The 23796-nt window shown below is 41.0% G+C and overlaps 3 protein-coding genes across 15 annotated transcripts in view; 1 reads left to right on the top strand and 2 right to left on the bottom strand.

The window, feature by feature from the left end:
• The first annotated feature begins 152 nt into the window (after window positions 1-152).
• On the top strand, window positions 153-10811 carry IKZF5 (IKAROS family zinc finger 5). Of its 10 annotated transcripts, none has more exons than XM_081005287.1 (7): window positions 153-303; window positions 2724-2786; window positions 3652-3763; window positions 4825-4910; window positions 6359-6522; window positions 6689-6871; window positions 7649-10811. In XM_081005287.1, exons 5-7 carry the CDS (start codon window positions 6384-6386, stop codon window positions 8590-8592), a joined length of 1266 nt encoding a protein of 421 aa, XP_080861413.1. In that variant the 5' UTR covers window positions 153-303; window positions 2724-2786; window positions 3652-3763; window positions 4825-4910; window positions 6359-6383; the 3' UTR covers window positions 8593-10811. The 10 variants fall into 10 exon arrangements, with proteins under 10 accessions (XP_080861413.1, XP_080861420.1, XP_080861417.1 ...); XM_081005294.1 differs by having other exon boundaries at window positions 4825-4919; window positions 6367-6522; XM_081005289.1 differs by lacking the exon at window positions 153-303 and adding an exon at window positions 319-540.
• A 1636-nt stretch (window positions 10812-12447) lies between these two features.
• On the bottom strand, window positions 12448-20922 carry PSTK (phosphoseryl-tRNA kinase). Its single transcript, XM_081005313.1, has 6 exons — window positions 20346-20922; window positions 18525-18822; window positions 16315-16513; window positions 15132-15207; window positions 14086-14179; window positions 12448-13273 (listed from the first exon to the last, which is right to left on the bottom strand). Exons 1-6 carry the CDS (start codon window positions 20565-20567, stop codon window positions 13089-13091), a joined length of 1074 nt encoding a protein of 357 aa, XP_080861439.1. The 5' UTR covers window positions 20568-20922; the 3' UTR covers window positions 12448-13088.
• A 147-nt stretch (window positions 20923-21069) lies between these two features.
• Window positions 21070-23796, bottom strand: part of LOC308477044 (disintegrin and metalloproteinase domain-containing protein 9-like) — a 38792-nt gene continuing 36065 nt past the window's right edge. For all 4 annotated transcript variants that reach the window (XM_081005224.1, XM_081005226.1, XM_081005225.1 and 1 more), the window contains one exon: window positions 21070-23737. In XM_081005224.1, the coding sequence (XP_080861350.1) occupies window positions 23644-23737 (94 nt within the window). In that variant the 3' untranslated portion in view covers window positions 21070-23643. The remainder of the gene's footprint in view (window positions 23738-23796) is intronic.

Genomic DNA, 23796 nt, shown 5'->3' with positions numbered 1-23796 from the left:
TTAAAGGCGGGAGCCCGACGGTATGCGACTGGATACCGGAAGTTCTACAGAACTCAAGAGGAAAATAAAAACAAGCAAACCACCCGCTTTGGAGAGCGAGAGCGCGCTGCTTCCCACGCCTCCCTTTGAGAACGGCGCGCGCCTGCCGCGCCTGTTGGCGGAGCTGGCGGAGCTCTCGCGGGATTTCGAAAGGGGGAAGGACGCGGGTTACGCCTGGGCTCCGGGAGACACAACAAACATGGAGGCGGCGGCCGCGGTGACGGCGGGAGTCGGGTCCACCTGCGGCTGGCAAGTGCGGCGGAGGTGAGGCGGCGGCGGGGCAAGCGGCGTCCGGGGGGCTCCCTCCGCCCGGGCGGAGCAGGAGGAGACCTCGTCGTGCTCCTTCCCCGCTGGCGCCGCGCTCTGCCTGCCTGCCGAAGTTGTGAGCGCAGGAGGAGTGGCGCCGGCGAAGCCCACTTCGCCGAGGGTCGGTCGGGGAGGCAGCATGTCGGGAGCGGCGCTCCGGTGCGGTCGGGGAAAAGGCTGCGCGCTGTCCAGGAGGTGGGTCCGGTGGGCTGTGGGAAGCTGCCCCCCAGCATCAGCCCTCAGAGGGAGGCTTGGAGTTTGGCTCTCTGTCAGGGTCGCGGGAGGAGAGGTGGCCGCAGGGAGCCTGCGCTTTGCCGGGGAGTCGCTGGCAGCTCATCTTGCCCTAAGGAAAGCAAGAAGATGCAAGAAGAAGAAGATGCCTGGGCTCCTCATGCATCCTACAGTTGTGCAGAAGAGGGGGTTTGTTCCAGCAGGTGCCGCTTGCATGACAAGCTGCCTCTGTGGACATCTCCATCTCTGCGCAACTATTAAGGGGCGGCTGGAACAGGAACACCCAGTCCTGCCTTTCCCCTCCTGGCCGCCCTTGCCCAGCGAGGGAGGATGAAATTGCCTCTTCCCCACACAGCTGTTAAGAGAGGCACACCTCTCCTGCGTTGCATCTCACCACTCTGGCGGCCGGCCGTCTAGAAACAGTGCACACTTGGAAGGGGGGGTGTCCAGAGGCAAAAAGTGGCTCGCTGAACTGTTCCTGAGCCGACAGCTCTTTTTGCTCCTAAAACATACATCCTCAAAGGATGCTAGCTGATACTGTTGGGTGCTCTTTTAGCACTACCCGAGCCACCCAGGGTCTAGAAGTGACACTGTTTTGCTTTGTGATCACTCAATAAGCGACACGCAGTGGGAAATGTCTGACTTGAACTGCTTGGAGATGAGAGGGGTAGGTAGTGGAAGGGAAAAGCTGCAAGTTGGGAGGTCTTTGCATGGGATTGAAGAGATGGAGGGCTGGGAGGGTGGTGTGCCATAGGCTGTGTGCATGGAGTTCTGTGGAATGAAAAATCTGAGTTCTATTCCAACTGCCTTCCAAACATTAATTCCCTCTTACCGTCTCCTTGGTTAATTCTTTAGAGTAATTATATGAGCCATAATGTTGAGGATTAAATTGGCAAAGTAATTGGGAGCAAGTATTAAGAGATGAGAAGATGAAGTGGTATCTTCCAACAAGATTGGATCATACTGTATTTGTATCGTAGTACTCTAGGCCGCTGATTTGCAGCATTGGACAAAATTGCTGAGAGTTCTTCAGCTCTGCATCCCTTCAAGCCTCGCTGCTCTGATCTGCAAGGATGGGGAGATGGGTTAAGTGTTGCCAGAAAGGGCAAAAGTGACAATATACTGGATGGAAATTATTGCTCCCGCAGTGTGGTTAATACAGTATAGCTTTGCTGCTGGTGAAAGAGCAAGCTCTGTAAAGTTACTTCCTGCATTTTCAAGTTCTTCCTATGGTTTGTGTCACCGTTGGCTATATATAATATGTTCTCCAGTGCCAGTGGGAGCAGAGGTACAGTGATGCCTTCGGGGTGAAAGTTGGCAAGTGAGAATAAGACAACAAATGCATGGTCATTCAAGGCTTTCTGGTGGCTGAAATGTTGATCTTTTTCCTTATAGCACTCATGTTCTGCCTCTTGCACATTTTAATGTATAGATTTTGCATACAGGCTTTGTCATGTTAACTTTTATGTTTGGCAAAAATCACTCTCTCTTTTGGACAATGTGGAACTGTGAAAATGTTAAGGTGTTATGTGAGCAGACTTGAGAAAAGTCTCAAATTTTCCTTTCTTCCTTAGATTTCTTATATGTGAGCGTCACATGTCTGTCCTGCACAGAGCAGACAAATGTGGCATGTACATAAACAGCTGAACCACCTGTTTCAGATATGTAAAAACAGCATAAAAAACTTTAGCATTCAGGCAATCCAGCATTTGGATTGTTTCCTGCATCTATAATTCATTGTGAATATCCTAAATAGGGCTTTGTACAGCAGTGTCAGCTAGGAAAAGAAAAGCATATCCTTTTTACATAGAAAAACCATTGCCTAGGTTTATTCATGTAGATGCTGTATTTTACAGAAAAGTTTTTAGCATTAACTTGGAAAGGATTTTGGTATGGGAATTATATTACTTAAGCATGAAATGTGAGTTATAAAACTAAGGTTTTATGGCTTTCCTTAGGTATAATGTACTCTGTGCGTATTTTCAACACTAAAGCAACACCATTATCAGGCTTCGTTATTTTAAGGCAATGACATCTAATTTAACTAACTCAGTTTGAAAATGCGGAACTTCACATTTTGATTTCCCTTGAGATTGCTTTAAAAACAATATTGAGTATGCAAAATTATGTCTTTTTTTATTCTGCAGTGTTCAACTAATGGAACCCAAGTTAACTTAAGTCTATATGAAGCTGATGACTACAGAAAGAAGGTAGGCAAAACTATTGTATAAAGGAAAATTTGAAGCAACTGTCGCTGAGAATGACACTAGATCTTGCTCAGCACTAACCTAGTGATACTTTTATTGCTTTATTTTTTTGTAAACAGCTTTGATGGTTTTTCAACCGATAAAGCATGAATAAGTTTTATGAAATAAATAATAAATAAATAACCCAAGAACAGCACTGCTGGATCAGACTGAAGGCCTATCTAGTCTAGCATTCTGTTCTCACAACAGGTGTCTATGTGAAGACCACAAGCAATCATGAGCACAACATCAGTCTGTCCTAGAAAGATATGGCTGCATAAATCCTATTAAGGTTATTGTCTTGGTCATATGCTAAACCATATTGCTCCTCACTTAAAAAACAGCAAGAAAAGGCCATGGCAGCACTACACAACTTGTAAACCATGAAAATGATCACATCTCTACTAGGAGCTCTGCTCCTAGTAGCCTTTGGACATGGATGTTTATGGGGTTGGTGTGTTCTCTGCTCTGCTGCCGCCCCTGAGACTTTGAGGCAGACATTGCCAATGCCATCTGGCTCCCTGTTGTGGGCATTGGGCATTGGGTGAGCTAGTCTGTAGTAGACTAGAACAGGGTTTCCCAAACTTGGGTCTCCAGCTGTTTTTGGACAATTTCCATCATCCCTAACCACTGGTCCTGCTAGCTAGGGATGATGGTGGTAGTCTAAGAACAACTGGAGACCCAAGTTTGGGAAAGTCTGGAATAGAAGATGGACAAGCCCTCTCACCCTGGAGACTGGCAACAGAAATGTTTGTAAACAGCCTTGAAGACTTAACTGGTGGAAATGCTTTTTAAAACCAATGTGTGCCCTAATCTCATTTTCTTGTAGACTAGAAAGGCATTAATCAGAGAAGTGTATTTCATATATGATGGAACATATATTTCAAGAGTGGATTTTTTATGTCTGTTTCACTGATTTGAAGTTGATTTGGAGGATTAAGGTAAAACTGCTGCACACGCATTTTAATGATCTCTTAAAAGTTATGTATCTTCATGTGTCAGTAAACTGTAATGAGCTATGCTTCGGTTTTTTGTCTGGAGGGAAGTAACGAGGAGGTTGTTGGAATATGCAGTGCGAAGCTAAGTCGGAATAAGGGAGCTATGGGTGCAAGTGGGAATCCTGGTAGTATTACTATTTCTGAGGGCAGCACTGTATAGGGAAGCTTTTTAATGTTTAGTGTTTTATTTTGTTTTTATATATGTTGGAAGCTGCCCAGTGGCAGGGGTACAAATAAATTATTATTATTATTATTATTATTATTATTATTATTATTATTACTGAGAGAAGATGGGGTAGAGTAGGCTGTCTGAGAAGAAGGAGGCTTAGAAGATGACTAGTTCTAATTACATTCTTATTAAGCTTCAGTGTACTGTGGATATTTTTGAGGAATAATGAAAACAAATACTGTTGCTAAACCTGGGTAACTGTCAATAAGACTCACACTTCAAGAGTCTGAAAATCTACCTTTGTCATTCCTCCCCTCCCTTCCCCACAAGTAATTTCAGTGTATTAATTTGACCATAATTTGAAACAGAATACTTGAATAGATATGTCTTTTCATCTAATCCAGCAATGTAATATGTGTATTTTCATTGCTTGCCTGGTGTTTACTGCAAAATTTTACAAACTAAATATATTTTTCCTGGCAAGACTGAACAAGTATGCCTGTTCAAATATCTTTTAAGTTTTTTAGACTTCCAGGTGACTAGCTGCCTTACTGTGATGTGAACCAGTGTGTGTAGAAATGTTTTGTATGCTGTCAGCCTTCAGAGAAAAAATGATTTTCAAATGTGATTATATATACCACTGGTAAAGCCTTAACAGGACACAGTAAAAGGGATTTAAGATTGGGGTGAAAAGGTTGTTTTCAAAACAAAGTCTGTAAAATGAGTAACTGAAATGCTTCTGTCAGTTTTATATATGATTTTGATCTACCATTCCTGAAGCTTTCTTAAATTAGTTAATAAATGGTTGAATGTTTCCCCCCTTTTTTGATGATAGGGAAAGTGGGACATGTGTGCTTTATTACTTATCTAATATCCTGAAGAAGAGTTCAAAATGTTTTCTACATAAAGGAAAAAATTCAGGTATGACATGTCTATAATGATTTTTTGGGGAAAGGCTGCAGTTCTTGGAACTTGCCCTTAAAAGTTTTTATCCACATCTAATCATTTTGCAGCAGTAGGTTGTGTGCACCTCTTTTCTTACAGCACAGCAATAAAATGGAATTACGGAGATATTTGGTAGAGGCCAATGAAAGTCTAACATGAATTTTTAGTAATACAATATTAAATCTTGTGTAGTGATAAAATACACCACAAATTGCACAAAATCATTGGCTGGTTAAGATTACATATAAGATTACATACATATAAGATTACATATCAAATGGATTTGATAGTCATTTCACTTTATTCCTTAAAAAAAATATAGCCAAATGAAAGACTGGGTGTGGGAACTAGGAATTTGCTAGACTGTGATTATCATATATAAATCAAAGAAATATGGTTATAATATTAATCTAGTGAGCAGAGTGATCTAAATTCCATCTGGGGAATGGTGCAGCCACTGCTATATCCAATGTTTTATTGCTCGTGCCCACCAGGGTAGCAGGGGAAGGGTAGCTTTTGATGCTTATTTGTTGAGGGGGGCAAATTGGTGGCAGTAGGTGGGCATCCCTGCAGAACCCTAATCCCCTCCACAAGTGTGGGTGAAGGGGTAGTGACCCCCCGCTTGCTGTTACGTGTTTGTCATTTTGTTGTATTGGATATATATGTTTAGTTTATATTACGTATAAGCTTCTCTGAACATTCCTTTGGGGGGGAAGGAAACAGAGTAAAATCTAGTGGGTCAAAACAGAACCTGCATTTTCATCAGCAGACCAAGAGAAAAATTTTGAACCTTTGAAATGAGAGGTGTCTTACTGAAGTTTCCAATCATCAGTTCTTTGAGTATTTGTAGATTTCACAGTTCCACAGGCTACCTTCTTTCCCTTGCCCTTGGGTTGCAAAACACCAAATTCTAGTTACCAAGATGGTTCCTTAACAATATAAAATGAGCCTTGCTGGGTGAGACAAGGGGCCTATCTAGTTCAATATCCTGTCTCCTATGTTGGCCAACGAGATGTCAGTAGGAAGCCTGCAAGCAGGAGTTCTGTGTTTTGTTTTTAGCTTAGAATCTTTTTGAACCACAAAAATTTAAACTCTTGATAATGGATAACTGCCTCCTGGAAACCTACTTTCCGTTTTCTGAAGGCCTTGATGTAGCATGAGAAGGTTTGTTGATATGAACAGTATAGGACTTGGGCTTTTGTTATATGTTAGACATCTTCACACAGTGAAACTTGATATGGGGAGCCCTAATTGTTTACTGGTTCTGCTTTGATGGCTGGCTCTTTCAAGTCACCATCTACCATCCTAGCCTACCTCATGGGGTACTTGCAAGGCTAATATGCTGCTCTTCAAGTGAGATATCAGTAATGATTTTCAATATTGTGTGGTTTTTGTTTGAATCTTAAGTTGGTTTTTTATTCTAGGCCCACAGGATTGTGAAGTTGTAATATGAATATGGGTGAAAAGAAACCAGAACCTTTGGATTTTGTAAAAGATTTTCAGGAATATCTGACTCAGCAGACTCACCATGTGAACATGATTTCAGGCTCTGTTAGTGGGGACAAAGAAGCAGAGACTCTTCAGGGAGGTAGGTTCACCATGGTACAATTCAGCTTTCACTTTATTTAAAAGAAAGGCTGGTTATTGTAGAGGGGAGCTTCTTCCCACCTGTCTCCCAATAGCCTGTTATAGTATGCAAACTAAGTACAAGATAAAGGAAGAAACTTATTGGTGTTTCCCTTCCCTTTTTACAGCAGGGACAGAAGGTGATCAAAATGGACTAGATCATCCTTCGGTCGAGGTCTCATTGGATGAAAACTCTGGAGTGTTAGTAGATGGGTTTGAAAGAACTTTTGATGGAAAATTGAAATGTCGGTATTGTAACTATGCCAGCAAAGGAACAGCACGTCTCATAGAACATATCAGAATTCACACAGGTATGACTGAGTCTGCAGATTTTGTATCTCTCTGCTGGTGGTATATATACCTACACAAGCTTTCTTACTGTGTTAAACATGTGTTTTCCAATCAGGAGATTTGTATCTATCTGTTAATGATCTTTCCACTTCTATTTTTCCAGTAAGCAAACTTGATTCTTAAAATTCAGTTTTCAGCTAAATGTAGGAAAACCAGACTATATGAAATAACCTGTGTGACTGTCTAGGGAAATGGTTTTGCCAGCTCTAGATACTGCTTACACTTGCAATGTTGCTGATTCTTTTACTTGTTCAACTTACCCTATGTATCTTCCAGCATTTACTGGTCCTAAGACATGAACCATAAAACTCATCTCTTTCATTTGACTGTTGTTTGTCACAGCTAATTCTGCCCTGGTTTCCTCGCTGGCCCAAATAGGACTAATTTAGCCAGCTAGCCCTGGTGATCATCTAATGTTTATTGGATGGATTTCCCCCCTAAATTGATTTTTGAATTCTGACTTTATTGTTATTCACATTTTATACTGTTTTATGCTGTTTTTTGTTGCATCAATTAAGTGTTTTAAATTTGTTGTTAGCCGCTCTGAGCCCAGTTTTCTGAACTGGTGGAAAGGGCGGGGTATAAATAAACATTTATTTTTTAAAATTATTATTAAGGATTTTAAATGGTAGCTTTAGATATTGTAGTGCTCTGTGACTCAACTCTAGTCACTCATCTTCCATTTGTTTCTTGCAAAACACATGGTATCAATACAATAAAATCTTGTATTCTTTCAGGTGAGAAACCACACAGATGCCACTTATGCCCCTTTGCATCAGCATATGAACGTCACTTGGAAGCTCATATGCGATCGCATACAGGTGAAAAACCTTACAAATGTGAATTGTGTTCATTCCGCTGTAGTGACAGAAGCAACCTGTCTCACCACCGCAGGCGCAAACATAAAATGGTGCCTATAAAAGGTACAAGGCCTTCCCTTAGTAGCAAGAAGATGTGGGGTGTCTTGCAGAAGAAGACCAGTAACTTGGGGTATGGTCGAAGGGCGCTAATAAACTTAAGTCCACCTTCCATGGTGGTTCAGAAGCCGGACTACCTTAACGACTTCACTCATGAAATCCCAAACATTCAGACTGAAGCATATGAAAGTATGACAAAGCCAACAGAGACTGGTGGGTTACCAAGAGATCCACAAGACCTTATGGTAGATAACCCTTTAAACCAGCTATCTACTTTAGCAGGACAGTTGTCTAGCCTGCCCCCTGAAAACCAAAACCCACCCTCTCCTGATGTTGTACCGTGTCAAGATGAAAAGCCTTTTATGATGCAGCAGCCTGCCGCGCCAGCAGCCGTTCCAGCGGTGTCGACCAGTATTCCTCAGAGTTCATCCCCTACAAGTCCTGATCCTCGCCCTGCACATTCTCAAAGAAACTACAGTCCAGTCGCAGGTCCCAGCAGCGACCACAGTGCTCATGCCAGCACCCCGAGCATAAGTAATAGCCAGCCAAGTACTCCAGCACCAACTCTTCCAGTTCAGGATCCTCAGCTTCTGCATCACTGCCAGCACTGTGATATGTATTTTGCTGACAATATTCTTTATACGATCCACATGGGATGTCATGGCTTTGAGAACCCTTTCCAGTGCAACATATGTGGTTGCAAATGTAAAAACAAGTATGACTTTGCTTGCCATTTTGCCAGAGGCCAACATAACCAACATTGATTGAATATAAGTTATACCATGCATTCATTTATCTGTGTTTGTTTAAACACATTGCTGTCTGTCTCTTTGTTGCTACTGGAGAGGTTGCGTGCCCTTTTGGAGGAATCCAGTTAAGCAGATTTAACATCAAAGGCAATTACCTTTACACGCTTTCATGATTTGCTAGGGACGTGCTTGTTTACCATGGCGGCATTCTTTAAAATTCTTTAAAATCCTAAAATAAGAATGAGGTTTGTAGTGCAATTATTATTATTACTATTAATGGATAATCAGTGCAACACAATATATACTGACCTAACATAATGTGGATCTTGTCGATCAACACTTGTGTCCAAGTACTTAACCAATACTTAACATTAAGCTGAGCTACTGGAGTAGCCTTTAGTTTAATTCCGTCATACATAATGTACTCAGATATTTTCAGTGTAGAAGCTATATGCAACTGTGTATAAACTGACTATCCCGTAAACTGCTATAAAATATTGTGTAAAGAGTAAACAAAGATAAAGTTGATGTCTGCAACAAAACTTAAATCTAGGAAAGGTTTAATTGCTGTGAGGCCTTTAATAAAGCTACTGTGGTAATAGTGAGTCATGATGTGGAAAACTAGAAGAGTAAAAATGTGAAATAGGGAACAAAGACATCCACTTTCAATTACTGCTGACCCCCTTTTAAAGGAATACAAGGAACCTGTGCCTAGTATTAAATTCTGTAATTTTTAAAACTGTGTGCAGAAAGAAAACATTGGAAGAAAATGGGTAATGTGTTAAAAAACTGTACCATAATTTTCATACCTAGCTTGCATTGCATTGCATTGCATTGCAAAGAACTTCATTACAATTTAAATGTTTATGTGTAAGTTGTTTTGTCTTTACCTTCTGGTAGTAATGTTTTTACCTGAAAATGAAGTGGCAAGGAGGTTATGAGATTATGATAATCCATTCAGATTTCACATGGGTCATTTTATCTGTGAATGATGAATGTACTACTTGAAAAGAGCATCCTAGTCCAGGTAAACAGCAGTCAAAAGAAAACATTCCATACTAGGTTTTTTGTTATAGTTCTGGACTTGACAAAGCAAAAAGTTTATATGAGGAATCACTGACTAAATTACAGTGGATAAAAACTCTAAGACATAGCAGCCAACTGTTTCTGCCTTGATCTAGATAAGTGAATAGGCACTTTAAACAAACTATGCTAGCAAAAACTATGGTGCTAGCTTACAGCACATGAATCCTTAATATACAGGGGAAAACACTTTGACATGCACTTTTATTGTATATCTTCGTTATTTTAAGGGAAAGAGAGGACTTTATACTGCTGTCACTTGCATAACAAGTAAATATGCACATGCACATACAAACTTACGACAGTGTGCTTTTATTGGTTTCGCATCCCAAAGTACGTGCCTTTGTGTGAATAATGGTCAAGTATACCCCTCTCCATCTTCAGCTCTTTTGGTAGAGGAGCATTCTTCTGAGAGCCAAAATAGGAGCACAGATTAGAAAAGTCCTCTTGAGTCAGTTAAGTCATCACTGGTCAGTGCAAAAGAAAAACCTTATCAGTAGGATCCTATCTTGTAAGATGTAAGAAATCTTACGCCAAAGTCTACTTGAGCAATTGGGTCCCGTCCCCCCACCCCACCCCTGTAGCCACATGGCACCACAAAGGTCCTAAACTATAATAACGTGGAGGATGCACAGTATTTACTGAGGTAAACAGCACATAGTTTGAGCAGGATAGGCACTGTACTTAAAGCAGACTAAAAAACTTAGCTTCCATGGCTGGAATTTTTTGTCTCTTTAAGTTTAGAATCATTTTTCAGAGGAAAAGCCCTCTCAAGCAGCTATATTAAGACCTTAATTTCAGTTCCTGACATTCTCTTAGGTATCTTTCTCAAAGTTAATGTTCAGTGTCTTAATACATTTGTGTAACCGTACTCAATGTTTGCATTCCGACGTATAGAAGTATTTCGCCAGAATATTCTTGGAATTGCCTTCTGCCTCTCTAAAATGGCATAGCACCAAATTAGTCTTGCAACTCTAGTGCCATATATGTTGCACTCAGGAAGTCTGTGACAAACTTATCATTAGTCTTGTTTGATTGGGATTGCATGCTATGACAGCAGAGAACCTAAAATATACTATGTATGTTTTAATTACAGTGCTGGGTATGTTGAATGGACTAACACAGCTAAATAAAGGCTGCTTGTAAAAATCCTCACGTATATCCTAGCTGGGTCATCTTTATGAAATGTCTATAAATGATCTGATTGAATGAGCAATGGACAACAGCTGGTGGCAACTCCACTCCCAGCCTGTTCATGTCTTCCCTGGCCAAAACCAGACCAGCTGGTCTTAGCTGACCATGAAAGGGCAGCTGTGCTGAGAAGGAAAACAAAGAGGCCGATTGACAGCATAGGTATGGGGAAAAGATAGGGCAAGAAGTGGCCATCAAATAAGGTCATGTTGAATTAAGTGAGGGAAGGAGAAGCTTTATTGGGGACATCTCTACTTTTTCCAGTACAGTGTGTTGGCAAACTCTGAGTATTACTGTGTACTAGAAATACAAAATAGAATTGAGCCATAAAAGGCTATGGTCAGGGTCATGGCTTCTATTTTTGTAGAGTTCCTGTACCCTTAAAGTCAAGCAGATAGTCAAGAGGTGAGGTTTGGAAACATGTAGATAACCTGAGCAATTGCTAGAGGTCATGGCAGCTTTTGAAAACACGAGGCCACTGTTGCGGTGGGCAGTGGAAATGGAAACCCTGTGCACTACTGTTTTTTAGAGACCTTTCAGCCAAAGAGCTAGTAGCGACACCTGAGCTGCAGCAGACACGTAGACTTAAACCAACAAGAAATGAGCTGGGACTAAAAGCAGATGAAGGCTCACAGATGATGTCACTTACCATTGGGATCTACAATGCCAAAAAGCTCAAGAATGTTAGTACAAGGTATACTAAGTACAATAGAGCCTTTACTGCTTCCACTAAGTAAGGCATAAGGATGGGATGTTGCAGACTCTGGCTTTACCACTGATACAGAGCAGCTCGTTTCAGTAACAAAACATGCAGGATTGGTGTTTTGAAAAAGCGTATTAGCCTCATTCCATGCTACAGCATCAAAATTAATTTCTAAACATTTTCCACTGTCTCTTTCCCCATATTCAGGCCCCAAATAAGAAAAATTTCAATAAGAACTCTATTAATTAAAGCAAAACAAAGCCTTAATGTTATAAGGAGCTTGCATTATGTTGTTTTAATATTTTCTCCAGATGAATTTCAGCTTCTGCATTCAGATAAATGACATTGTGTGAGAGATGGTGGTTGAAACCGCGGCCCATAACCCACTTATTTTGGAATTGTCAACATGGCTTCAGTGCCTCTGTGGATTGTAGATCGCTGCCTTACTAGGTTGCTCTGTTACTACTGTTAACTTGCTATTTTTAAACCCTTTGTTACTCACAGTACTGAAAACAAAAAGTGATATACAGTCATACCTTGGTTCACAAACACCTTGCGAGTTGAACGTTTTGGCTTCCGAACACCGCAAACCTGGGAGTGAGTGTTCCAAACGTTCTTTGGAACCCAGACCTCTGATGCGGTTTCCAATTGGCTACAGCAGTTTCCTACAGCCAATTGGAAGTTGCGCCTTCATTTCCGAACGTTTTGGAAGTCAAACAGACTTCTGGAACGGATTACATTCGACTTCCGAGGTACCACTGCACCTTTGATGGAAACAATTCACAAAATGTGGAATATATAGCCGGAAGTACTATATGCATACCCTTTATAAATAAAAATGAAACAGCAGTCTGAGAAGCACTAGATGGAACAAATATGGAAAGGCACAATCCTTTTGATTCTGATGGTCCTTAATGTACAGTATTTTATAACAGTGCTAAAGCTACACACAGAACTCAGCCAAATTGGTAAAGAAAAAGTGATTTATATGCGTTGCATATGCGATATAACAGTGTGCCACCAGATTGCGCTGTGGAGTCCCGTTTCTCTCTACAGTACCCGTCTTCCCTATTTAAATTTACAACGCTTTTAACTGGAATGCTGCTTTAATGTGTCTAGATCCAGCCATTGTTTGCCCACTATGTCCCTTGCCCTCCAGTTATTGAACTACAACCATCGTCCATTAGACCTTCAGCCATGCTAGTAGGGGCCCTGGTGGGACTTTGAAATTTAACAACATCTGGGTCATATGTATGAGTCAATGATCCTGGCTGCAGACATATTTCAAATTATATCAAACAGTAAAATATTTCAGAGGGTAAATCTCACTGTATCTTTCTTCTCCCCATGGATCCTGAAGCTTCTTGGTGCAACTGGTATTTTTGGCAGTCAGTCCGAACAGAGAGAGTGAGGGAATTGGCCCAGTTTTTTCCAATGAGACATCAGATGCCAAATCTTAGCAATATCTAGTATTCTTGCCAAACCCACATGCCACAGCGTTATATTCCCTTTCAATGAATATATAAAAATGCTACTACTTCTCACTTAAATATTTCTTAACAATGCCATCTGCCTGTTGGCTGAATAAAGAGGTTACACTTATATTCAATTGATTATTTTTCTCATTTTCTCTGTGCCTCAAATCTTCCAAAAATTCCACTTTCAGCATATTTAGTTCATCTGCCAAGCTCTTCATCTCCTTTGGGGTAAGGTTATTATCTAGGGAAACAAAATATACAGCACATGGTGATTTACCTACTGTTATATTAAATTTATCTTAAACCAGGCAGAGGGCCTTCTCAGTAGCAGCGCCCACCCTGTGGAACACCCTCCCATTAGATGTCAATTAAATAAACAACTACAGTGGTACCTCGGGTTAAGTACTTAATTCGTTCCGGAGGTCCGTACTTAACCTGAAACTGTTCTTAACCTGAAGCACCACTTTAGCTAATGGGGCCTCCTGCTGCTGCCGCGCCGCCGGAGCCCGATTTCTGTACTTATCCTGAAGCAAAGTTCTTAACCTGAAGCACTATTTCTGGGTTAGCGGAGTCTGTAACCTGAAGCGTATGTAACCTGAAGCGTATGTAACCCGAGGTACCACTGTATCTGACTTTTAGAAGACAACTGAAGGCAGCCCTGTTTAGGGAAGTTTTTAATGTTTGATGCTTTATCGTGTTTTTAGTATTCTGTTGGGAGCTGCCCAGAGTGGCTGAGGAGACCCAGCCACATGGGTGGGATATAAATAATAAAATTATTATTATTTTAAAGGGGAAGGAAGATCAAAAGTTTGGTTTAAGCAAAGCCACTATTTTTTTGAAAATGAATAGAGGCTTACCTCCTCAGAAGTGGGATCTCCAAAAGAGGAATCTTCAGAGATAGAGGACAACAGGCATGTATAGGGCCTTTGTGCATAAACAGTGTCTTTAAATAGTAGTCACAATCCGCTGCACATGTATGGTTTTGTTGCACTGTGCCTTTCTAATTTAAGTGCATGTAAAGCAAGTTAAGCAACCTCTTGCAAATAAGCATACCTTTAGCATTCTTCATGGTCTGAGAGACAGCTCGCCTGACAGCCTGGTCTGCTTGATGAAGAACACTGGCTGCACAAATAGCTCGATCCATTTCCTAGCCGCAATCAACAAGCAAAAATGTTTTTAGAACTGGGCTCATATACATATGTATATATATATATATCTTCAAAGGGTAAATTTGGGCGTTATGAGCACATGCACTAACTGGGGTGAGCTTTGTGCACCTTCCTCCTTGCATAAAGGGAGGAGAGTTGAAGCTTCCAAAAAAATTTGCACTTTCAGACAAGTGTGAAACTACACAGAGGGAATTTTGGTACAGAGCACTCTTGAAGTTTGCCACAAGAATCTCTACTGAACATTCTCCACTTTTCAGAAATGCTGTGACACAAGAAAGCTTACAACCATAAGACATGTGAAGGCACTTTGATTCAGTGAAATGAGGTGAAAAAAGGCAGACTTCCCTCTTGTCTGCTACAGAAGGCTAGCACTCATTTCCTTTGCCATCCATTGTTGACAATGGGACCTGATGGTTCTGGTACTTCTCTCAGTTACAGCCACCGAGTTGTCCCATTCAGAGTAGACCAATTGAAATGAATAAAGTTAAGTTAGACATGATTATGAACTTCAGTGGGTTTGCTCTGAGTTAGGACTACCATTGGGTGGGATTCATCTAATGAACCCCACTAGAGGAAGCCATGCATAATGACTTCCACTTGTGCTGTGAGCCTTCCCCTATACCCCATTGACTGGAGGGGGGTGTCAGGAGAACCCCTAGAACTGTGTATGACAGGAGGAATTATTCCATCTGGAAAGGTGATATGCTTGTGCAGATGGAGTGTTTCTAATGGCAATGGCACGACACTGAATTCCACCAATTGTCTTTACAGGACAAACTCCTCCTTTATGAGCAGAAAGTGAGTCTTAGATTTCCTGTGTAGGAAACGTTCTCCTCCAAAGTGGACAATTCTCCACTGGTGGATTATTTTCAGCAGAAGTGCCAGGCATCAAATGTCTATTTTATTAGCTATGTAATAGTTCCATATTACCTTTACTTCTGTATTCTCTTCCAGGGGTTTCACTGGATTTTCCAGAGCAGTAGATAGCAAATCAAGCACTTGAAGACTGAAAAAGTCAAGAAAACAAACATGTTAAAGAAAGATTAACTATGCACATGCAATGTAAGCACTCGCCTAAGGATGGGACACTGGCATCACAGAAGTGTCCAAGGCAAGAATTTTGCTGAGATCAATGAGGTTGGACAGCAGAGAAAAGAGTGAGCAAAGCATAAATTGGGATCTAATCTTGGATCTCAGGGTGAGCCGCAGTAGATTGGCAAGGGTTTCTTTTGTTTTCTGATTCTCTTTTTTTATATATACAATAATTTTTATTAGTTTTCAGTTAGAATAATCCAATGGTAGCCTCATTATAACTTTGCCAAATTATAATACAATTACTAATCCCAACCATTCAGATGCCAAATTATATACCGTATTTTTTGCACTATAAGACGCACCAAACCACAAGATGCACCTAATTTTTGGAGGAGAAAAACAAGAAAAAAAATATTCTGAATCTCAGAAGCCAGAACAGCAAGAGGGATCGCTGTGCAGTGAAAGCAGCAATCCCCCTTGCTGTTCTGGCTTCTGGGATAGCTGTGCAGCCTGCATTCGCTCCGTAAGACACACACACATTTCCCCTTACTTTTTGGGAGGGAAAAAGTGAGTCTTATAGAGCAAAAAATACGGTAATTTAGGTGGCCTCCCACTTGCTAGAATTGATGGTTTGGTGATTTACTTCATAGTTCTGTGTTCCAAAATTTTATTCATCTCAATTGCAATCCAGTCAATAACAATCCCTTATACAACTGTAACATTAACAACATCCATTCGTCACACAGGATGTTGCCTTGCATTGAGTCAGACCATTGGCTGTTCTAGTTCAGCTTTTGTCTACACTGACAGGCAGCAGTTCTCCAGAGTTTCAGACAGCCCTGCCTGGAGATGCTGGGGATTTAACTAGGGGCCTTCTACATGCTCAGCACGTGTACTATCACTGAGCTATGTCCCTTTCCGCAGCTAGGTGCCCTGCAACAAAGCTATTCCAAGGCAAATATCAATGAACAGAGAAGCGCTGCACAACTCCAGAGTTCTACACTCTGCTAGGCCCACAGATGTCTGTGAAGCCTCCATTTAATTCAATGTAAATAACTATTTTCATGTGACTACATACTTATCTTCTACTGAACATTCTGTAGTCTTCAGAATGAGGCTGTTCTGCTCCCAGGCGTATTTCTCTGGATTTGGAACTTCCATTTTCTGCACCATTGCATGGATGGTTTCTTCAGGTAATGGTTGTTTTCTCCGACTGTTTCTCTCTAAACAAACATCAGCCTGGCAATCTAGGAACAACTGACAGAAGCCCAGTGTATCTAGACAAATATAAAAATATTCTTGGATGATAAGAGGGTCATTTTAATCTCACCATGGTTTCTGAAAAGTGTAGGAATAACACAAACACAGGAATTTTGCACAAAATAAGGTGGTCTTCTGTATCACTCTGAAGTAAGGATGTGGGATCCTAAGTATTTCAGAGTTTAGTATTCATTATAAATAGAGCTTGCACAAGACTATGTAACACAGATTCTCAAAGACTTGTTTTGGTTGCCTATTTGCCATCAAGGCCAATTGTTCAAGGTTTTGGTTCTAGTATATAAAGCTCTGAAATGGTTTAGGAGCTAGGTATCTGAAGGAACACCTCTCCTCATATAGTCCTGCCCAGACCCAGTAATTGTTTGGGGAGGCCTGGTATATCAATGACTAAGAATTTCCTTTCAGAGCTTTGACTGGCACCCACTTTATCTTTATTTTAGAACCAGCTGAATTTCCTTTTCTGCCAGGCCTTCTGAAGTACATGTACATGTGGGAACCTGGTTGTATTAAGCAGATGGAATGGTAATAATTATTCGTAATGTTATTTTACTTTTGGTTTTCACTGGTTATTGTGTCTGATCCAAAATCACTTAGGATGCGGAGGTGGGACAGAAATGCCATAATATATAAAAATGAAGAACAACACTAAAAAGCATAACACAAGTAGCATAAAAATAACACCAGAGGGAACAAAACTGCTAAATAAATTAAATTAAAATGGGATTCCCTGAAAAAATAATGACATAGGCACCAGGCAAAGCTGCCTGATGAGAGTTTTCCACAAGAGGGCACTGCAACTGAAAAGGCGGCGGCAGCAGCAGCAGCAGCAAGATGTTATTGTCCAGGTGGCTGCTATGGTGGCAGGTAATCCTACAGGTATCCTAGCCCCAAGCCATTAGGGCTTTCTAGGTAAAAATTATCACTCTGGAAACAGACCAGAAGCCAGTGAAGTTATTCAAACCCTTTTGAAATGTGATCCCAACTTCTGGTACGAGTTAGCAGCCTGGCAGCTATGTTTTGAACTAACTTGCAATTTCCAAACTGCCTTCCGTAACACGTTGCAGTAATCTATTCCAGAAGTTAACAGAACTTGGACTGCTGTACATGTCCAGAAGCAGGTGTACCAGCCTCAGCTTGTGGAAAGCACTCTGTGCCACACAGACAAACTCTTGTTCTTCCGGTGACAAAGCTGGGGACAACGAGCACCTCAAGATGCAAACTCAATCCTTCAAGGAGAGGGCAGCTATATCTATAACTATTGAGCACCACCTTCCCACACAAACTACCCACCAACTGTACCTCAGCAATCCAGTCCATTACTGAGCCCAGACACCAGTTCAACGCTCATCAGAATCAGATGTAAAAGAAAGATGGTGCATATGAATTCCCAACTCCAAAACATTGGATGCCCTTGCAGTGATCGATCTAAATATTAAAAGGGGCTATGGAATGATATAAAATAAATGTACCAAGAACCCAAGCTGTCATTATCCAGGACCACTTTCTGAACTTAGCTACTCAGTTAGGAACTAAGCCATTGCTATTCAGGGCCTCCAGTTTCTAAACCAGCTACCCTGTTCAGGAGGCAATAGTCCAGACAACAACTGAAAGTTCCAGACAAATTGGCTTGGTTCTATTCTCCATGTCTCGTTCCTGGCATTGGTCATGGCAGCCAAAGCAGTTTATCTGTCTGAACAACAAAATGTGTAGGATGTCAAGTGGAAGGAAACCGACATCTGCAAGGAGTACAATCCCAGCTTCACTACCAATGCAGAAATGGCCAGTTCTGTATTACAAGTTGCTGCCCGGAATGCTATCAAAGTTTAGGTGTTCTATGTAGCAAATTATTAATCTTTGGGACAGATAGGAATCCCTAAGAAACAACAAGAGAGCTTTGCTCTCTGCACAACAAGGATAGGAATCCCTTTTAGCCATAACATCCCAAATCATGGTTTGCACTGCTGAGTCATAAGGCTGAGCCCCTACCTTAAAATACAATATCAAACTTACACTGGCGAGCTAACTGGTACACTTCATATCTCATACTCCGATAATAAAAGTTGTCATCTAAAATAAAATATATTGGTCTGAGAGGGATAAAATCTATTAAATATTGACAAGATGCAGAGTCTTCAGTTCCTGTTCTTGGATATATTAATTCTTGTTCTTTCAGATAGCAGGCAAACCTTTTCCATGTTGTTTCAGTTCTGTTTGGAGGAGGAGAATAATGGCATCCTTTAATAAAATTCTGAAGGAAATGTTCAAGATACAGCAATAATTCATGACGGTACAATCTCCAGTGTGACATCTATAAAGTAAAAAGACAATTATTCATGGTGAGAGTGCAAGATATTGGATAAAAACTGGAACCATTAACAGCAACGAAGGTTTTGCTATTGGCTGCAGTGTTAAATGGACAGCATTTGTCCTCTTGATATTTTAGATGATTTGCTATTCTTTCTTAGCATCAATCATGCCTATAATTCTCTGCATGGCCCACCCATGCCATTTTAACCAAAACTCTTCCCTCCTTACAGGCATTGTGCTGCAAAATCCCAGTTTAATAAAATATGCTGCTACCAGTCTTCCCCAACTATTAGTGTAACTACCACAAAACTATTGTTTATCTTGCAACAAACATGCTAACCCCTCTACAATGCTGTTAGTAATAACTCCAGCAGGGTAACCATGTGAAAATGAAATAGTAATAATTACACACTATTAAGTTTTTATATACTACCACAAATCATCAACAGATTGAGTAGTACACTTATTCAAACACAGAAGGTAATTTAGCCTTTTATCTTTCTTTTTCTTTTGGTGCCTTAAAGGCCCAACAGATTTATAGCACAACCCTAACCATGCCTACTCATAAGGAAGTCCTACTGAATTCCCCAAGGTAAGAAGAGTTAGGATTGCAGTGCTATTGCAGTGTAAATTTCATGGACTTCACTGAAGCCACAGGAATGTTCAAGAAGGGCTTATTTTGCAATGAATTTGTCTTTAAGGTAATAAAAAACTCTTGGTTGTTTCTGCAAATGAATATTAAGTAATTTCACATCTTCTAAACAGCTTGTGTTATCAACAAATGCCCAGACTGAACTGACTGCTTTGCAAAATACCACCACCACCAGTTTATTTATATGTTGCCTTTCAGCCCAAAGGGCCCTGAACCAGCAACTAACATATTGAAATACTGTAAAACAAGACATAACACTATGCTGGTTTATCAGTCCGTATGTGAGAATCAAAAGAGCAAAACAATAAGATTCAGAAAGGAAACTTTCAGCAGAAAATAACAGGAAACAAGATGCTTTTTAAAAATATGCAGGCTAGTCTTGCTTAATTCCATGTTACTAATATATATATTTATAGATGCTTTAAAATCGAGTTCACTTTTCTTGATGCAATTTGAAATAAGCAAAACCTGCCGGCAGCTGGAGCGAATCACAGCCGATTTAGAAGAATGATAACTTTGGTCATTTATCGCTGCCATGCTACAGCAGATTACTTTAATAAAGGACAAGCCAATAGGCTCCCTCAATATCCAGATTTTTTTTACTATTTTAGCAAACTTGGTGAGCGCCTACCCCGCAGCTGACCCTAAAGCACCAGATCTCCTAGCTAGAATCAGCTGCGAGGCGTCAGAAGGAAAAGGATCCTTGGCAATGACAGCGGTAGGAAAATAAAGCTGGGGCGCATCCTGCTGCCCACCTGGAGCTGCTGTGCTACCACTGAAAGATCCCGGGGGCAGGCGAATACCTTTCCCAGGCCAATGAGAATCGCAAGACCACACTGGCCAATAAGAAGCAGGGGGAGGAAGCTACTGACCAACGGCTGCTGCTCGCGCTGTCCCGAGCTCTCCTTTGATTGGTCGAACGCTTCCGGAGGGATGAGGTCGTCGTAAGCGATGGGGACGCAGCGCCACCCTTTGCGCTCCCTCAGGACCCGGCTCAGGGCCTGCGCCGCCGTCGTTTTGCCCGCGGCAGGTAAACCGCAAAGCAAGCACAGCCCCAGCTGGTGGCCTCCGGCGCGTCGTAGCTCTTCCGCCATGAGGCCCCGCGCTTCGTGCGGAGCGTTAAAACTCCCGTGACTGGAAGGGACCGACGGCTCACAGTTCTGCGCTTGCGCAGTTGACTCCGCGCGCTAGCACTGCGCAGGTGCGCTGGGGAGGGACTTCAGCGCAGGGAGTTCTAAAGAGACAGGGCTTGCTCCTACTTCCGCGCACCGGACTTCCGGGTTGCTTTCGACGCTGGGCTCTAGAGGGGCAAAAGCGGACGTTGCACGTAGGAGACAAGCGGGGAGCCCCGGCACCCCTTTGTCGCTTGCAGTGATTGGGCAGCAGTTTAGGGTGGCCACATGCAATAGAGGACAAGGCAAGTTGATTCTGATTGTTGGTTGCGCTGTAAGTTGCTTTTAATGAAAACTGCTAAACGGTATTGATAGAGCAGGCATATCGAATTTTTTATGAAAATAAATTACATTTCTAATGATTTTTCAAAGAGTTGTTGCTTTTAAGTATTAAAACTTACAATAATAAAAGAACACGTGCAAATTAAATAGCAAAGTATTTTATTTCTTACAAAATAGTTCACGGAGATTGCCACTGAAATACAACAGTGTAAAGTGCCGGCATTTTTCTACCGGTATTTAATAGCGATTTGTGCAAAACTGCATATAAAATGGTTATAGGTATTAGAAAAAGTAGTAGTTGAAAAGTATTGTTAGAAGTTTGATTCTAACTTTTAGAACCTGTAAGCAAACGTTACAGCCCTCATTCTCAGAAAAATGAGCTGAACTGTGGGGGTTAAAACCCCATGTTGGGCAAAAGATTCCTGCATTACAGGAGGTGGAATAGATGATCCTTGTAGTCCCTTCCAATTCTGATTTGGCAGACATCTTCATTATACTGTTTTAAATGTCTGCTAAAACTTCCAGCAAGCCTATCTGGGCATATAATATCATTGTGTATTACTCATTTTTAAATGCTGCTACTTTTATCTATTGATGATTATTTTATTGCATTATATACACTGGTTAGATTTTTTTTTTTAGTCAGCAGAGTCTTATATTTGAATAAATACCCGTACAAATAATTTACTGTTTCTAACAATATAGCATTCACAGCAATTGGATTGTACATTCATTCACCTCCAAAACAAAAACACTGTGGAATGGGTGTGATTAGGTATGATTTTGACAGTGTGAGCTGTTGCTACAGTATTGTAACCAAGATCTAAATTCCTATATATTAAAAGTAAATAAGAAGGATGCATAATTTTGCCCCCTGCCACAGGTTTGGAATATAGAAATGGAAGACCAGACCGTTAATTTAGGAGTACTTTGCCTACTTTAGTGCAAAAAGGCATATTGAAAAATATCCATTTACAGTATTTTGGAACTTAACAACTGTGAACTTGGGCAACACCAGTTGAGGACAAACAACATTGGAATCAGCCCCTATTCTCAAACAAATTAATGTCCACTTTGCCAACCATGTAATTAGTACTCAGGGTCTGTAAAATCCTGCCCCTGACCCAATTTTCAGTATCAGTTCTACCTCCATGCACTTCCTTTGGTTCTGCACTCTCAATTCCGTGCATTGGCCACCCCCTTAGTGAATTGGGGGCAAATAACTCAGAAAGTGGTTTTTTCCCCCTTTCATTGTTTTTCATTCACAGTTTGTTTTATGTTTAAAGCAGCTGAATTTTAAGGAACAGTTATTTACAGAAAAGCTGTGGGCAAAGCTAGATGCAGCATTAAGTGCATCATTAGAACTCGTGTCATGTTTTAAATATATATAAAATGGGCATGTAGGGGAGTGATTTCCATCAGGATTGCAGTATAGTGAAGGATAGGTTTCACCTCTCTTTCCTCAGCTATGAAAATAGCTTTAGGGCAGGCGTCCTCAAACTCAGCCCTCCAGATGTTTTGAGACTACAATTCCCATCATCCCGGACCACTGGTCCTGCTAGGTAGGGATCATGGGAGTAGTAGGCAAAAAACATCTGGAGGGCCGAGTTTGAGGAAGCCTGCTTTAGGGTGAAAGCTGCCTTTGGCATCAATGAGACCTTTTTTCTAAGGCTAGCAGCTGTGCCTTAGGTGTGTGTTGTGTGCGTGCTATTTTAATCAAGATCTCCATTTCTCGTGTGCTGCAATCCCAGTGGTAAATCAACCCTTGTGCATCTTTTTTTAAAAAATATATATATTAAAATTTGGAAACCTAAAAAGATTTCTAATTACACATTTAGCATTGCATCAGTTTGGCCTATGTTGGGAGAGGTATATTTATGTATATGTCCTGACGGCTAATGTGACACAACACAAACAGTATTCTGCTGTCTAATACAGTGGTACCTCGGGTTACATACGCTTCAGGTTACAGACTCCGCTAACCCAGAAATAGTACCTCGGGTTAAGAACTTTGCTTCAGGATGAGAACAGAAATCGTGCTCCGGTGGTGCGGCGGCAGCAGTAGGAACCATTAGCTAAAGTGGTGCTTCAGGTTAAGAACAGTTTCAGGTTAAGAACGGACCTCCGGAATGAATTAAGTACTTAACCCGAGGTACCACTGTACATGAGTTCTGAGACTGGTCCATGGGCCACCATCAATCTACAAACTTCGTTTAGGTGGTCCGTGTGTCGGTATTAAATAATAATACTGATTTTAGATGCATTTTTATTGCTTCTTTAATTTCTTATATTGTATTTTAGTGTATTGTAATAGAGTAATACCACATAATACAATAGAAGAAGCAATAAAAATACAATTTAAAAATCATACAGCATCTAGCACAGCACATTACCGTCGTTATAACAGGCAAAAAAATAATCATTCAATGGGCCATCAATACCCTCAGCAATTTTCAAGTGGTCTGCACACAAAAAAATGTTGGGAATCACTGATCTAATGATTAAGGCAGCCTTAGTCTGTCTAGAGATTCAGAAAAAAAATTCCCATATTCTTTTGTTACCATTTCAACAGTTTTTTTAGAAATTAAAATGAGGTCTTCATTTGTATATCGATAAAAAATAATACTTTCAAAAATATGTAACAGGTTTAGCACTGGCACATTTCTGCTACCCTCTTAGATGTTTAATGTGTCCATCTAACCCTCTTGAGAATTTCTCAGGATGGAGTTGCATAAACGGGTCTGGGTGGGATTGGTGGTCGTAAAGGAGGTCTTGATGGACGTGGCCCAAGGTTTGCTTGTATGGGTGGCCTAAAGGAGATAAAATGCAGCATTAGTAGTTTGTGTTTGGTGGCATATTTCAGAGGCTG

Source organism: Podarcis pityusensis (genome assembly GCF_964106645.2).
Source record: "Podarcis pityusensis genome assembly, chromosome: 5".
Taxonomy (NCBI): Eukaryota; Metazoa; Chordata; class Lepidosauria; order Squamata; family Lacertidae; genus Podarcis; species Podarcis pityusensis.
The sequence above is the reverse complement of the archived record's forward strand: the minus strand, read 5'-3'. Positions and strand labels throughout refer to the sequence as shown.

Bases quoted from the DNA above. Each gene is read 5' to 3' on its own strand.
- IKZF5 (XM_081005296.1), top strand. From the start codon at position 6,384: ATGAATATGGGTGAAAAGAAACCAGAACCTTTGGATTTTGTAAAAGAT. The intron at 6,523-6,688 runs GTAGGTTCACCA...CCCTTTTTACAG, and splicing joins AGCAGAGACTCTTCAGGGAG to CAGGGACAGAAGGTGATCAA. The intron at 6,872-7,648 runs GTATGACTGAGT...GTATTCTTTCAG, and splicing joins ACATATCAGAATTCACACAG to GTGAGAAACCACACAGATGC.
- PSTK (XM_081005313.1), bottom strand. From the start codon at position 20,567: ATGGCGGAAGAGCTACGACGCGCCGGAGGCCACCAGCTGGGGCTGTGC. The intron at 15,208-16,314 runs GTATGTAGTCAC...TGACTTTTTCAG, and splicing joins GAATGTTCAGTAGAAGATAA to TCTTCAAGTGCTTGATTTGC. The intron at 14,180-15,131 runs GTAATATGGAAC...GATTGCGGCTAG, and splicing joins AAGAGAATACAGAAGTAAAG to GAAATGGATCGAGCTATTTG.